At 36.9% G+C, this 17,640-nt stretch overlaps 1 protein-coding gene across 3 annotated transcripts in view; it reads right to left on the minus strand.

Moving 5' to 3' along the window:
* LCOR (ligand dependent nuclear receptor corepressor) overlaps positions 1-17,640 on the minus strand; it is a 58,791-nt gene that overhangs the window by 37,441 nt on the left and 3,710 nt on the right. For all 3 annotated transcript variants that reach the window (XR_003398724.1, XM_026851619.1, XM_026851620.1), the window contains exons 4-6: positions 9,131-9,263; positions 4,338-4,625; positions 1,397-1,490 (exon numbers count right to left, since the gene is read on the minus strand). Coding sequence is in view for 2 of the 3 variants with exons in the window: in XM_026851619.1 (XP_026707420.1) it covers positions 1,397-1,490; positions 4,338-4,625; positions 9,131-9,263 (515 nt within the window). In the remaining variant the exon portion in view is untranslated. The remainder of the gene's footprint in view (positions 1-1,396; positions 1,491-4,337; positions 4,626-9,130; positions 9,264-17,640) is intronic.

A 17,640-nucleotide genomic window follows, 5' to 3' on the forward strand; every position in this document is an offset into this window, starting at 1 on the left:
CAGCTAACTAGGACAGAGGTCAACATGATTTCATTGATGCTAAACAGACTGCAGTCAGCCTCATGTACCACACACCTGTACAAGTAGCCACAGGTGCCACATCCTCTCTGGACCCACAAGAGTGATCAGACAGTGCCAGATGCTGGCCCTGTCATCCCTGTGTGTTGGACTTTGGCTCTCACTTGATACACAAACAAGGGAACAAACAACACAGCCTCGGTGGCTTCTGCTGCCTTCCTAGGAAAATAAAGCTAGAAATAACCTGTTCAGAATTGAAAGAGAAGACCTAGTAAGGTAGCTTTATGTTAAAGAATTATGAAAAAGTATTAAGACTAACTTTTAAACAAGGACTGAAGTATTTTATTAATATATATATTAAATGGAAAAAGTAATATTGATGGGAGAAACCTGAGACAGTAATGTTTTTCCAAAAAGAAATGCAAAAGTTAAATCAGTTGTTAGCAGCACATGGGACTGGTGGTAGTGGTGGGTTGTTAGTTTAAAATTTGAGTTTTTCAAAGGCTATTGTAAAGCTAAATCCAGCAATTAATTAGCAGTTTAAACCATATACTGTTTCTGTTCTTCACTAAAAAGATTACTTGTTCACAGTAGCTTCAAGATAAAATTCTCCCATCAACACCCAAAATCCCTCTTACTCCCAGTCAGCCTCTCCAATACGATTAACTCAGTCCTAACTAAGAGTAAAGGGTTTCTAAATGTATGCAAATGGTGACCATTAGTAATATGAAATCTAAAAGAATTATTTTTGATATAACATTCTTTCACACCTTGGACTAATTAAGGTAAAAGTTGTACACCACATTTTAAATTTTTTTTTGTTTTTAAAAAAAAAACCTTGTTCAGTCCTACAGTACAATCGCAAATCCAAAAAGCCATATTTAAAGTTTTCTGAGCTACCAGACTCCTTCTCCCAGCCACTTTTTTTAAGCTGTGATTTATGGCAGGAAATAAAGAGCACACAGGGATGCAAATCTAATTCAGCTTAGTTCATCACCCAAATCATTGCTACCCCTAAAATAAACTTTCCTGTTAGCTAATTTTCTCCTAAGTGAAATGAAATCTAACTTAATTTAATTGAACTTGCATCTCCAAGAACATCACTTATCACTAAACCCAAGAAGCAGGTAATGGAAAGATCTTTGGCTAAGTACTAAACTGGCCAAAATAACAGATATTAGAGTTCTTAATGACAACTTAAGCCTGTCTCAGTTTGCAACAACTCTTATTTGGCAGGTGGGGTGAAGGTATTTGCCAAAGGTACAAGTTGAAAAGCACATTACTCCAAAGGGTTAACATCAAAAGTAAGTTAAAATTGACAAGAGGTAAGCACACATTTTTAGCAAAAACAAGGTCATAGTAAGTTGCTTTCTCTTACCCATTTCCCGGAGTACTGGAGCATCCTGGAGAATGACTCAGAGAGGTGCTGCCGGCACAAGGACTCTTCTTAGTGGATAAATCAAGCACACCGTCTGTAGAGACAAAAGAATGACTTCAGTCTTTGAAGAAGCAGGATCAACCACATTGCCCCTTGATAAAACAAGCCTTTCAGGCTAAAGTTATATTTAGCACACAACATTTTCTATTTTATTTGAACAAACTAAGGCTTGGATTTGTTTGCAGTTTGGCTTACAAGTGACTTCAACATAATCCTCAGAAGTCGCAACAAAATTTGGGAAAATTAAAAGTGCATCTGTTATAAGAGCCAGAGAATAAAAGATGACCTACAAACAATGGTTCAAGATACAACACAGCCTATGGCATAACTAACCCTCAGCAATCCTCAGATGAGACAATCTTCAAATTCCCAAGATATTCCCCCCATTAAAAGAGGGCTTTAAGCCATTATATGAAATTTTTTTTGATCCAAATCTCTGCAGGAAAATTCACTGAGAATTTCACACTGGAAACTTACTTTCAAATGAACACATACAAATGCGAGACTCCTCCTCACCTAGCAGCTAGCTTAAATTCTTTTTTCCATCTCAAATGGGTCCCTACTGGCAGAGCTCCTGCTTTTCCCCTCTCTATTGTGCCATTTTACTCCCTGTCTTCTTCCATATACCAAATTGTTTTTCCTACTAGACTGCTTCTTCCATTCTCACTAATGGCACTTCCTCAAGCTCACACATGCTCCTCTGCAAACCCCTATGGAAACTGCATTTCTAGGCAACAGAAAAGGGAACGCTTTTTGATAGAAAAAGTCTTGCTCCCACTGCACTGAAACAACTGGAAATTCTGGTCATTTTAATAAGGGCAACACTATCACAGAAGCAACACAGCCATCTGGAATTCCTGGAAATTTTGAAACAAGGAATTTATGAGGAAGAGATAAATGAAACCTGTTGGCAAGGTAAACTAGAGGCATTTCAGAACTCCTCACTCGTTCAATATAATCAAGTCAATACCAACCAACACAAGAACAACGTAAGATGGCTTTCAGATTGCTTAAAGTTCTCATTTGACATATGGAGAAAAAGCATGATAAACGGTGAACTAGAATTAACTTACAGAAAGCTGTTCCACCCACTGCATTTGGGAACACACCATAACCCAAACTTAGGCAAGCAGAGAATTCAATCTTCCTTCTGAACAACATTTATGCAGCCACAAGGTACAGAGACTGGATCAAGTAGCCCCTCCTTTTCAAGAGGCTATACTGAACAGCTCAGGCTGCTGTCAGAGGCATTTGCATCCAGACTCCCTCCATCAGAAGTGTCATTACAACCTAGAAGTCTCTGAGGGGAAGCAGGGCCAGCCTCATACACCACCAAGAAGTTTACAGCTATAGCTAGGTTCCCCTCAATCCACTAGAACAGAAATATAACAATAAGTACCACTAGCAGGCTTTTATGACAGCCTCTTAAATTTCTCATTAACAGGTCTGGCAAAACCTCTTCCCAATTACATTAAATGCAAATTGGGAAAAAATAATTACATCAGCAAACAGATTACTGTATAAGTTAATAGGCACCTTCTATTCCATAACAAGTGCTATGAACATTATAAATTATCTTACAGCTTTTTCATCACATGGTAGTGAAAGAACAGTTCATGTACATGCTTTCTGCTTCACCATACAATCCTTTAATTAAAAAAACCCACAGAAGCAAAACTGATTCTCTCCCTCTCTTTTCACAATGAAGGCAATTTAACATTTTAAAACACACATGCAGAAGACACTCGTGAAATACATCTATAATAAAATTAATTAGAAACAAATGCCTATCAGCTGAATGTATAGGTCCTCACTTCAAGAAAGATGCCATACAACCTTTCAGTGCGGTTTTGTAACTGAAGTGTGGCAACAACTTTCAGTAAGTGCTGTAAGTGCAGTAAGTGTCCAGACACACAACCTGCACATTGTTGGACACACGGAATTAACCTTTTTACAAAAGGCTTCATAAACATAAATTCAAAGAATAAAGGGATACCTTCAATACTGTACTAGCTAGCAAAAGGCTTTTTTTTTCTTTTTTCTTAAAGGCACCTTTTCTACTTGAGGATGGACAGCCTACTTTATGTTTGATAGAATGATTTCAGGCACTAACACATTTCTAAAGAAGGGCAAAGGGGATAATTTTAATCCTATCAGTAGGATACACTTATGAAAACTTCCATTCAACAGTTTCAGAAAAAAACCCCATTCACATACTATAATCACTCACAGAGTTTACTTGTTAAAAACATTTTTGATGGAAAGCAAGGTTTTCAAATTAAAACAAGCTCTGCAACACTGTTACAAGTTATTCAATCTGTGCTCTGCAGAACAAGTCTATTTTTAAGGTAGAAAAGAAACATCTCTTCCAAACACATAAACCTGGAAGTGTTCATGGGCATCATTTTTACAGCCTTCACAAAGCAATTTCTCACAGACTTTTAAAAGATACTGTTTTCATACTATGACCAGAAAGTAAATGAATCAGTCCATCAGTTTGTGACCTGATCTTCATAAAGAAGCAACATTATGGTTTTCATGACCACATGAACTTGTCTTATCAGTAAGCATAAAGTCTATTTTGGCAGACTGTTTCTTGCAGCTCCCACCAGAAACAACAGACTTGTCCCCAGAGTTTGGAACATGTCCATCCCCTTTGCCTTTCTTCAGAAAAAATCACTAAAGTCTACAGGTCTACATTCTTTGAAAAAGTCTCTTCTCTCCCAGCCACACCTAGCTAGTTGTTATTTTCTTGTAAAACATCTACCACTTTTCCACTTTACATTTAATGGAGAAGTGCAAACTTCTAATTGTCTAGTTTTGCAACAGGAATGCCATTAATGGATTGCCACAGGATGCAAGACACTGATAAGAGTCCTACCTTGTTCACTAGGTTCTGACTGAGACTTTCTGACAGTAAGGTCCAGAGGTGAGTCTTGGTCAGCCATGAGAAGTTTGCTGAGCACAGGGTTCTGAGCAGTTGCAGCCGTGGGAGAGGAGGCGACCAGAGATGCTTTCAGCAGGCTTTGGTTCTTTGTGCTATTGGGCTGGCTGGAGTCCTGAGTAGAGCTATTTTTTGAGGTATATTCAGCAGCAAACTGTCGGATCATTCGCTGCATGATCTCACGGGCCACTAGGGGAATATTTGGGTCAGAGACCCTAGGACTGTCTGTAAATATTAGAGATTTTTTTTTTAAGGAAGCACTTTAAGTAAAACAGCTTTTATATTAAGTTATTGTTTATTAAAAAAAAAAAAATCATCTAGGGAAAAAAAAAAGAAAGCCAAAGATAAAATGTACTTTAGTCTTAGAATACAAGAACCACTGCCAATACTGGTATAATCTTCCCAAAATAACAGTTCCCTAAGAGAAATAGGCAATCTCATCTTTTGTTTTCAAATATAGATATATTTGAGTAGACCTTTAAGAGGCATGGAAATGGAAAGGAGAGCTAGACTCAAGAAGAAAAGTAGCAACTAATGAAGATCATTCCAAAAAAAATTAACACATTTTTCAGTGGAAGAATTGAGTAACTTACCTGCAGCTACAGAAGGGGAGAAGGGAGAATAGAGTTGCAGCTGTCCCCTACAAATTTACTAGAAAATAAATCCCTATAGCTCTGATTCTTTAAAATAATCCACGTGAAGATCAAACATTCAAGTGTCTTCCATCCCATTCTATCTATTCCTTTTGACATTTCTATGATTATAATCAATGTAGCACCTGGCATTACATAAAGAGCTTTCACATATACAAAAACCCAAGATGTGTCACATGAAAAGTAATTCTATTTCTAGAAGAGCTGCTAAATTCATCATTAGGAAACGTGTAATGGAACAGGTAGACATTCCAATTTATTTGGGCCACCCAAAAATATATTGGCAAAAATCGCTGTTTCAGACCAGTAGTAATTTGTGATGTCAAAGCAAATCTATAACTCCAAAATCACAGAAGTTAAGTCCTGCCACTTCACCTCAAATACTGCTTGTATTCTCTGGCCAAGTCAGGGTAAAAAGAAAAAAACAAAACCAAACATAAAAACCAAACCCACAACTCCTCCAGAAATGTCTCAAAAGGTTTGATTTTGTATTTCTGAAGAAACATTCAGAGAAAATTGTGCAGTAGAAGACGAAACAAATCTTTAAAAGCAGCTCTCAAAATGGAACAATAGTAAAGTGTTTACTTCCTCTTTAAAAAAATTGCCCAAGTTGAGATTGAAGCGTTAGCAAAACCTTCTGTGGGACATTTCAGCACTAGATTTGCCTTTTACCACCTTTTTTGACAAAAATGAACCAATCCAACAAACCAGCTTAAAGTATCTGTAAAGGATTGACATGATGGTTTGAGCATGTAGGTGCCCACAAACTAGACAGCAGTAGTAAATAGCTACTGCGTTTCTTGATGAAAAACTAAATTGATCTTTAATCAAGACCATATTCTTTCTTGTTAAGTACAGCTTTCTAAATATAAGACCTTATACAGTCAATATGTGTATTTTAAGAGCCAGAGTAGCTGTAAACTTCTAAGACATTTATGTAAATACTTAATCATTTTGTTTTAAAATCTACAGGATGGTTTACTGTAGCTAAGGCCAAGGCACTAGAGTTTTTAAGAAATCAACAAGAGATGAACCAAACTTTAAATTTAGGTATATTTATTTTCTCACTTTCTTCCCAAATGGTCTGTAAGGACACAAGCCTGGAAAAGCACAGAGACTTTTTTCTGGTATGGTGACATTTCTTCCATTTTCTAAACTCTCTACCATAACCTCCCGAAGGACATGTGAAAGGCTTTAGGAAAGCCCCAAGGGACACAAACTGATGGCATGATCACACTGATGCCAACTATTTGGCACGCACTTGTAGTGTATACAAGAGGGCTGGCAGGAATGCAGAGCAATACGGCACCTATATTTTCTGAAGAAGAATCATGACTTTACTGTGCCTTTGTGTTCATATGTACAGTTCAGTAATGCTTACAGCTGAATAGATTTCAAAATTCAGGAAGAAAATACTGTATATGCCTACCACACTCATCTTTGTAACCTGCAACTTCAAAGAATCAGCACAGAGTGACTACTTAAAAGCTTTTTAGGGCTGCTCAAGACAAACTCTCTAATTCAGGACACAAAACTCAGTTTTCAACCCAAAGAGTAGTTACCTAGCACATTAAAGTCTCCTTGCTTAATATAAAGTCTGAATCCTAAGGATTAAAACTGTTCAAAAACAAGTGCAAAATATTTGCTGATGTCTCTGCAGCATACTTGAAATCAAACAGATGTTTATTTTGATTCCAAGTGTCTGGGTTTTTTTTTTAAACTAAACTAAAATTAACTAAAACAGAAATTCTCAGAGAAGAAAAATATAGCTGATAAATATTTGCTATAAACAGTATAAAGTAGTACTTCTGAGCTTTAAAACCTTAATTGCTTTTCTGTATTTTATCTAAACTGAAACCTTAGAAGGGCAGTATCAAACAAAAAAAAGGCATGATTTCATTAAACCATCAAAAGAAGGCCCTATCCTGCCACAGTGTAGAGGTAACGGACAACTAGGTACTACCACTCTGCTTTCACTGAGCAGTATGAATTTTTGACAGAAACATTACTGGGTAAGAGTGCCATGGGCACAAAGCAGAGAGGAAGTATGTAAGATGAATGGACAGTAAACCGGTGCAAAAAGTTTGCTGATCCTGCTCATTAGCTATGTATGTAAGTGTATGACTGCACGTCCTTGACACGCAACAGGCATCTGTTCGCAGAACATCCGCATTTTCTCTGATCTGCCTGGGCTACAAAATACCAGTCTCAAATGTTACTGGCAGTGAGGACGGAAAGAAAAAAATAACTAATTGCTGGCATGAAACTCAGAGCACCAATTATCTCTGAGCAGCGCAGGAGTGTCAGAGTGCTGCCATTCTTTGTGTCCTCTTTGGTATGACAGTGCCTGGGGATGTTATGGCAGTGGCATGAGTTAGAATAACCCTTCAAGCAACCCAAATACAGCCAAGCTTGACAATGATCATTAAGGACTCAGAACTGACTTCCTGCCAGGTTTCCCCCCATCCGTTATTACTCTGCACCAAGCATAGCTCTGCCAGAGGAATGAAAGCAAGAGTGTACTAAAAAAATTCTCAAAGATGCTTAGACACCTGAAGTGACTTCATTATCATCATTCTGTGTATCTGACCACAACAGAGTGTTAAACCCCTTGTGAGCACACTGTTAGCAATATCTGCCAATAGTTTTCCAACAATTAGGGAAGCATGCATTTCTGATAAGACTCAAACACAGCTCATACTTAAATTTTTAAGCATAGTGTTAAAGAGTTGATGTCTCTAATAAACAATTTAGAAGTAATGGAACTGCATTTTTTTTCCTCTCACCAGAAAAATAATACGGAAAAGGGTATATTATTTCTAGATTTTTGTTTTCTTAAAACCCTTCTGGATTTAAAGAGAGATGGGATAAATCTAAAAGTAAAAGGAAACCTTAAAAGAAAAAAAACAAACAAACAAAAACCAACCACACCACTGAAAAAGAAGACTTAGAATAAAAGCATTATCTGACCTATCAGTAGTAATTCAGTAACTATCCTTCCTACTATCCTACATGCTTCTATACTTCATGCAATACATCACAATGCATAGTTTCTACTTATTCATCTGAGTCATAAAAGAAAAGCTAAGATACTGTTATCTACTTAAAACACCTTTAAATATTTTGGTCACTGGGAGGAAGGGCTGAGGACTGGCTACAGTAATTTGTAATTTGTTAAACTGAAGCCTTGCATTGTCCCCCAGTAGACAGGTTGGAATTACTGATTTGGCAGATTTTCTGACACATGGGTTAGACTGATAAGTACAATGTACTTTCATTCAGGATTCATTTGGAAGCAACCTCTGGATTCCCATTTCTCAGATTGGTAGAAAACAGTGAAATGAGTTTTGTGCCTTCCCAAGAGCACACTTTAACTGGCATAACTCTCTAGAAGAGATTTAGGGGATTTTCTAGCATTGAGCTACTGTATTGTTCTTGGCATGTTCTACAGTACTGATTTCCCAATTATTTTGCTGATCACATTTTGAATTCTCAATATATCTCCCTTAGAACTATTCCAATAATATTTTATACTGGGGATTGCTAGGAGGGGGGTGTGTAATCACAGAACTATTCCAATAATATTTTATACTGTAGATTGCTAGGAGTGGGGTGTGTAATCACTGCAGACCACAGTGAGAGAAGACTGCTGACCTTTAGGAAAAACCGCATTAATACAGTTCCCATTAAAATAAATAAATAAGTTTTTAAAACCCACAACACACACCACCACTTGCCCCCGTTTTCAAACAGCCGACTCATCTAAACATCAGTTTCAGGGGAGCAGTTCTGCCAGGCAAGAACGGAGTCATTCCTCCAAAAGTGCAAATCACCAGTGTTCTCATGGGGAGATTTGTTTTAGAGTTAAATATGTTATACTTTCTTCCTCTGTCCCAAGCCCACATCGTTGTATTGCTGCATTATTTGAGTCAATTTTTACTGTTGATAAATATATGTAAGACAACTGAAAAATACTGAATGTACAATGACAGTTTGAACATCAGATCTTTGACACCTGCATTGCATGCAAAAAAGACCAGCGAGAGATACCATTTCCCCCCAACCATTAAAACCAACCTTTTCTGTAAAAGACTGCATTGAGGAACTCTTCCGCTTGCCTTTCAAAACGAATGATTTTTGCTTGCTCTTGTCTAAGCAGAGCTTCTTGTCCAGCTTCCGAGGCTGGCTCATCCAGACTGACTAAGTGTTCCTGCAAAGATATTTAATATTTGTAAGATCTTCCTCACTCCAAAATGAATAAAGTTCCTTAGGCATTAAATATCTTATTAAATTCAAAACTTTGTTAGGTAGTCAGAGTGGAATCTACTGAAAACACAACTTGATTTTTGTCTGCTCGGAACATTGTACTTTGTCCTATCTTCTTGTAAATGCAGCAGAATATTTGATAGCATTATGGGAAATAAGAGCACACAATGAAGAAGATTTAGACATTTTACAACATTTGGCTGCAAATATAATATCTAGCACTCATTCTTTATTACTTTTACTTACAAGAAATAACCACTGAAGGTAAAACACAGAAGGTTCTTAATTTACACAGCATTCATGCAAACTGAGCAATAAATGACTAATCATCAGCAAAAAACAGTTCCTTTGTGAAAAGGCTCAGTAGTAGCTACTTTTAAGTGAAATAAACTTGTTAGCTGTTTACAACACCCACAGTGAATTAAAATTCATTCTAATCTCTTACAACTGGAAACAACTGAGTTATCTAAAGAATATTTTTTAAAAATGTTTTAATTAGGATAATTAAATTGTGTGAGATGCCAAGATAAATTACTAATTTTAAATACAACTCAAGAAACTAAGACAATGGTTACAAAAACATGAAATCTAAATGTTTGGATTGTCCCGACACACATAACTTTTTTTATTTCTTTAATGCCTTGCTCTTGCTTAGGAGAACAATCTCTTTCCTGGCCCTCTCCTTCCACTTTCATTTTAAGCTATATTAAAGTTACCTGTATTTACCTACTGCAGGAATGCATACACAAACACTTTTTGGGTTTAGGGAGTGTTTTGTTTTCTTAACCTTTACAAAGTATCAGTTACCATAATATCTAGACTACATCTGTTTTTTTAGCCTCTACTATACAAGTTGATTTCAGGTTCATATCCTGACAGGACTAGAAGAGAAGGAAAGAACTGGCAATTAATTTATAATTCACAATAAATGAAAGTCATTTTTAAGTTTGTACTGTCTCAGTGTCAAGAGGTTTAATGATGCAAGGTTACATAACCAGCCCATAGTAAATTAACAAACACAGCAATCACATGAACTACGTGCAAAGGGTAATAATATCAAGTGCTGTGGACTCTGGCCTGAAGAAAATGGGCTCTCACCTTCAGATTTGTAATTTAACAGCTTCCAAAAGTCCTTTGTCAAAAGTAAAGGGAGATCCTATCTCAGACAAGGTACAGAGACAAAGCAGTATTTTATGCTAAAACAAAATATGAGGAGCATGGGATGACAGAGGTGACAGGTGAGTAAAACATGTTTGCTGTGAAGGCAAAAGTAAAGACCTCACAAAGTGACTGATGCTTTTTTCTATACCAGAGAAATTCCAGGCTTGCTTTCAAACCTGATGGCTCTCATAGAAAAGATTAATCTTTAGAGATAGTCTTAAAGAATATTAAATTAAACTGATGCATTAACTACAGTAAAAGCATTCACCTCTGTGCCGGATACTCCTGTATCAGAAAGCAGTAGCAGTGCTCCCACGGTTCACTGGCATTTTATGAACACACTGAAAACACAGTTGTACTTTCCTGACACTTAAAATATGTGAAGTATTTGTACAGGATTTCAAAATAAAAATATTTGTAGCAAATAATCCCAATATTTCTGTAAGGGTTACTCTTCAGGTGACTTCACAGAACATACTTCCATTTGCTTTTTGAAACTGTGTTTCTGCATCTGACAAAGTTAATGCAGGATCCATCCGAGTCACTGACAGCCATTCCGAGTCAAGCTCCATTATCTTTTAGGCATTATCAGGATAATTGTAAACTCATCAGCTTGTGTAAAAAGCAGATATTTGTGCAAATTAACTAATAACAGAAGTAATCTAGGCATACAGAAGTGTTCAAACAGTCACTGGAATATCTAAGCATTAACAGACAAACTGCTTTAAGTTTTACTTTCAGAGGAATCTCTGCAAAGTGATGCACAGAGATTTGGCTATATAAGATCCATTAGAGTTAATTAGCATCCTCTGGCTAAAGTCCCACAAGCCATTGCAAAAAACTTTCCTTGAATTCAAAGGACAAACAATTCAGAATTGAAGGAAACATTACCCCTTCAATTTGATCTAATACTCTGCCCTTTGACAGACTATAGGTCTGGAAGAAACCTAAAATAAAAATAACCTTTGCCCAAAACAATGCATTTCAAATCTTCCTAATATTTTCTACAACTAAGATAATACATAGTAAATACTAGCCTAGCAACTCGGTGGAAACCTGTGTTCAGTGGCAGCACGCCTCATCATAAATAAATGTATTTTACATTACTCATATAAAGGTAATGTATAAAGAGTACCATTTAATCTACCTAAGCTAATGAAAGCTGTACATTTTCTACATAGAGAAGTAATGAAGGAAAAGGTATCAGCCAGAAAAAAAACCCTGCAAGCGACTTACAATGGTGAATGGCCAAATAAAGGATTTGATCTGCATTCAAAGAGGGTGATAGCAAGGCAATGGCAGCGCTTAGTTCTTACCCCTTAAACTAAGGAGCATGCATCTCATTACAGGTACAATTTTTATCAATGTCCATGATAAGACATCAAAATGTAAAGAAATACAGTTATATATAAGAGTCAGACTTAACCTTGTGTGTAGAAAAAAAGTCTTCATCTATTTTCTGGCACCTGCAGTACAACACTATGCGAGACAAAATATATTGGAAAGATTTCTGTTTACTGCATTTTTTTATTTTCTTATCAATTGTGCCATTATTTCAGTAATCTTTGCAGCTAGTTCACTCCTAGAGTGAAACTTCAAGTTTCCACACTAAATATTCGATTGTGATTGCTATCCAAAGTCAACTTCCAAAAGCATGGTTTTTTTGGGGGAGTGTGTGTTTCATTGGTTGGTTTGTTTTTTTCCTGGGTTTCTGGTTGTTGGGTTTGGTTTTATCTTTATGTTTTCCATCATTTCTTCTCAATAACCATTATTTGGATCCACTATCTTCACTCTTATCCTCTCACTCTACAGTCCCAAATCATATCAAAGTTTTTGGTACCAACATGAAGGTAGTAGGAAGAAGAAAAACCTACTAGTATTTAGACAGCATTGTCACTGGTTACAAATACCCTGGAAAAAACCCCAACCAGTTACTTTTACATATTATTTATAACACAGCATTCATTCTATTCTCTTTGTGCTTCTCTTCAGATGGGAACCATGCCCCAGAGCATCCCTGGAATCCCATCAGTGAACATGCAGCATCACTATATTGAACAATAACGCTTCAGGAAAAGATACTTGGAGTGGTTTGCACATGCTCCCAAAGGGCTGAAGCTTTTTTTGTACGTTAAGATAAATGGCATAATTACATAATTAAGTCAAAGACCCTTAGAAATACAGGGCTCAGGTTTTCAAAATGCAAGGTCAGTGCGTGACCTTGAGAGACCACCTAATCCTGGACAGCCCAGCCTTGTCAGCACTAGTGCTGGATCTTCACTGAGATCCTCCTTGTAGGAAATGTTGATAGAGCAATTCTAAATGCTAAACTGCTGGCATGAAGAGAAAGGTATGATGCAGGCTGTTTTTGTATAGATATGGCAACAGCAGCTTCATGTTTAAGCCACAGACCACATGCAAGTGGAGCAAGAAGCACCCACAAGCTAGGTAATTCCTATCCATCTTCATGGAGAAAACAGAGGGAGGCTTCCCACAGACCACCCATAGCTGACCAGCCAACCCATGGGCCCTAAGGATACAATCCAGCCTCTCACCCCAAGGCAAGATCAAGAACAGTGAGTAAGCAAGGAATGTGTCAGCATCCCTAGGTTGTCTTGTCCAATACATAATTTTTCTTAAGTCTTTTTAATATTAGCCAGTGCAAATGAGAATAATCTGCTCTTTTCTGCAGACAAGCCTTAAGGGCACAAGAGACTGTTTTCTTTTACCTTCAGGACCAAGTCGTTCTTGTTGCTTCCATTTCAATGCTATTCAGTTTGTTTACATCTCTCAAAATGCTACACCCAGCTGAGGCTTCACCAGCATTTAGGGTTTCCTCTTCAGGTGTTAAGACAAATGTCTCTTTCAATATAGCCCCCAAAATAGTTTACTACTTTTACAATGCTATCACTTTGCAGACATCTGTAACTTGTGACTTGACAAAACAAGTCTGTCTGTCCTGTTTCTCAAATTCATTGAGATCATTTTCAATTCTGAGCGTATCGTTGAAAGCATATACAACTGTTCGCAGCTTGGCATCAGCTAAAAATTCAGATAGTTTAATTAGGTTTAAGATGTCCCTCACTTAGCTGTACATATATAGTTTTATAGCAAGAAACAGTATTATTTCCTTTTCAAGATGACCGATGTCAGATTTATCAAATTCAAAACAAATTTAACTTGACTGATCCATAGTTATTGAATATAATTTATTATCTATAGTAGGGGAAAAGGAAAAAAAAATCAGTAGAAATACAAAATGCTTACACTGACATTTATGCACAAACAAAACCGTAACCCCACATTACTACTAAACACAGCTGGAGATCATCACAAACAGCCTCTTCAGGTTTTAGCCTCCATATCAAATTATTTTAAAACCACCCAATACAAAATTGACAGTTCAAATGCTCGAGTTTTTTTAAAGTGAGGAAATCCATTTAAAATGTTTTAGAGCATCTTTCAGTGCACTTAGGATCTCTGTACACAGTTTAAATACATTCTAAAGCTGTCAAAAATTGTAAGTTCTGCAACTTCAACTAATTTTCAGATATTTCTTTTGCCATCTTAAATTATTCTATGAGTTAACGCTTTAAATGATAGTGGTAGCTTCTCTTCAGAATCATTCAGACACTTACCACAGTTTACTTCTTATTGTTTATGTTCCACCACAGTGAAAGGACACCAAATTCAGAGGCTGTTATTATGACTAATCATAATCAAATCACGGCATGCTATTACCTTTTAGATGTTTGTGTAAAGCAAGTACTTACAAGCTTGTAACTTTGAATTTTAAAATTACTCCTTCCTGTGTTGTAGCCTACCATATTTCTTCTCAACTGGAAGAATCATCAGAGGTCCTTACACTGAAGCCCGGGTATTTTATGGTACTTTGAAAACCAGACTCAACATTCTGCCACCAACAGCATGAGACTCCAGAATATGCTTGTAGCAGTAATTTTCTCTCTTGCTATTTTTATAGCTTAAATATATCTATAAAATAGTTAATGTGCTTAGGAGTATTATCCTTCTTGTTCTGCTCTCACCAACTAATGAGATTAGTTGTGCATGTCGTTCCCCCCCCCCCTTTTTTAATATGTATGAATTGTTTTATGTAGCTTTAGACAATAGTGTTTTCTTTTCCAAAATCCAAACCACCCAAACACCTTGCAAACTATACTATCTTATATCTTCCCTGTGAAGGATAAAGCCCACAAGGAATTGAGAATTACTGCACCTGCAGATTATTCAAATGAGAATTCACCAGGTTTGGTCCCATAGAACTCACTCTACTTCCTCTCACCATGACCAGGCAGCTAGAGCTGCTAACTTTGTCTTTTTTGACTTTCGTGCCCATCAGTGTACCCATGCATTTCTGCACACAGACACTCACGTTAATAACCTGGTAGCAGCTCCTTACCATACTGAAACAATTGTGTATTCTGCATTATATGATGGAAGAAAAAAAATCCAATCTCTAAAAGTTCTGTATTATTGCACATAACGCTTTGGATTTGGGCAAAAACTATGTCTGGGAAGCTTTTAGCTCCCTGATTTGTCTCTATTTTATTATTCCTTTCAAATGAAGACACTTAAGTCCATTTCTTTATCATAAACTGTCTTGTATTTTGACTGCCAAAAAAATCCATGCATTTGTTCAGTATTTGCAAGTAGAACTACTGCTACAAATAAAGTAATCTTTTCAGAATATTTCAGCAGATGGTTCTTTATCCTTTGAAGAATTCATGTGATTGAATCTGATTGCTTGTAAAAGCAAGAACCAACATCACTGAAATGGGTGGTAGAGCAAGCAGAGTTTTTTTCCCCTTAAAGAGCTCTGCCAATAAACTAATCTTGACCTCCAATTCTCATCCTACAGTCCAGAGCTCAATTCTCCTTAAGCACAACTACTGGCCTCCTAAATTACAGGTAATTCTTAAGGGCTAATGAAATCCAGAAAAAAGCCCTGAAGACATTTATTGGTTTTGAACTTGTCAGACCAGGTACCTAGGTGTCACTCAAAGGTGAAAATCAAGTACGTTGATTAATTATTCCACTAATCCAAAAGAGGGTATTGGTAGAGATGTACTCAGTAGGAAAAAAGGCCAGCCACAGCTACACACTGTTGTAATATGTGGTTTGTGGCTATCTTGCTCCCAGCTACAACATCAATTACACACCTCTTAATTCTGTAATTCTGCAGTATACAAACACAAACCCAAATCATCCCATCCTCCACAGTTCTTTTCCTAAAAAAGTAAGAGGACACACATAAACAATAAAAAAAAAAAAAGCAGATCAGAGGATATAGCACAGAAAGCACAACTGCTACCACTTTATGTACAGGAACAGACAAGTTTTAGCAGTTAGAGAAGACTGAGCCTGCAAGTCCCTAAAAAGAAGAGTAAAAAGATATCAGACAGATGTTGAAAGGAAGAGATTTCAAAGAAACTAGTACCATTTCCAATTTAGTTCAGTCCAGCAGCTGAAGACTGTCCATCATTTGGCTAATTACCAAATTAAGTTACAAACTTTTTTTGGTAACAATTATGTCTCTGATGTTTTAATTCAGTTATGATGTTGTTAAATCCATACTATTTGAAGGCTACCATAAAAGTCATATTCAACTCTGTATTGCAAGCTAATGACATCAGCAATGGCCAGCAGTGCAGGAATTTGGTATACCCACAGAGGAAACGAAGCACTCCCACACTGTCATCTCTCTCGGCTGACATACAAGACTAGGTCTAAAAGGAGCCGTATTCTTCCCTGAAAAAAAAAACCCACAACCCAACACACACACACAAAAAAAAAAAACAAACAAAAAAACCCTCCAAATCCAACAGAACTGATATGAGGCTGGGGGGAAAAAGAAAAAAAAAAAACAAAAAACAACAATAAAACAACTAAAAAAAATTCTTACATACTCCAAAAAAAGTGCCACACCAAGCATGAGGAGAATCACCAGGAGTAACAGAGAAGTCACAAGTCTGATTTGAATGGACACATTTCACTCTCCTTACCCATTTTCTCAGCCACTAATCCCTGGCCATGCAGCAAACCACCATGTGTACAAAGCTCTCTTTGCTGTCCTGTTTATCAATCAGTTTTAAGACAAAATGGCTTAAATAGGTATTTTTGTGTACTGAAACGTAAAATGACAAAAATTGCTTCGGTTTTATTTATAAAAATTATTTTACCCAAGCCCATAGTGGATGACTGACACTATCGCAGCCTTTCTTAACTCACGTTTCTCTCTAGCCTGTTCAGAATTTATAACCTCCTTCCCCTTCCCCTCTCACCTTTGCCTAGGGATGCTGCATGACCCGACTATGTTCTGTGTCTACGTACAACCCTAAAATATGCTTAGACCCCAATGCCAAAACACCACAGAGCGCACCATATGTGACCACATCTGCATCTTTTCTTTCGCCCATTTAAAAGCCACACACAGTACAATGGGACACCATGTGAGGAACCTTAACATAAATGATAACTACCACTACCATAAGGAATACGTTGCCAGTTTTTCAGTAACACTCAAAATCATCACACTTTACTATATGAAACTAGAAAGAATAGTCTAGCAAAGTACAGGAAAATATAAATAGCAATATATCAGCTTCTGAGTAAAGATTGTGTCGAAGCTTGAAAAGGACAAGATGACCATACCTAATCAGCACCCTATACAGTGAACATTTGTGTTCTTAGTTTTCTCTTCACCTAACAATCACCAGTTTTCAGAAGCTTTATTTTAGTTATTGTGGACCTGTGAGGATGATTGAGATGTAAACAGTATTTTTGAAGAACTACCTATACACTGTCAAGATTCTCCCAGACTACAACCAGTCTCTGACTGCACCACAAAGTTAATTTTTTAATCAATTCAGTGGCTTAACTAGAACTAAGCTAAACACCAAATTTTGTCTTTTTATGAGAAGTCAAACAAGACAGAACTCCTTACAGTACAAGCATACCTACAGCTTACCTGCTGTCAGTCTCAATAAGAGAAGGTATTATGCCTTACATCTATTCTAAATGCAAGCATTCCGAACTTTCCTGCTCATGCCTTAACAAAAACAAGCATAAACTGGCAACATGGCAAGTATCAGTGTCAACAAAGTACTTCCTTTATGAACAAGCCATGCAGCCATACATGT

The sequence above is a fragment of the Athene cunicularia genome, assembly GCF_003259725.1.
Source record: "Athene cunicularia isolate RWA chromosome 6 unlocalized genomic scaffold, athCun1 chr6_part1, whole genome shotgun sequence".
In the NCBI taxonomy this organism is placed as follows: Eukaryota; Metazoa; Chordata; class Aves; order Strigiformes; family Strigidae; genus Athene; species Athene cunicularia.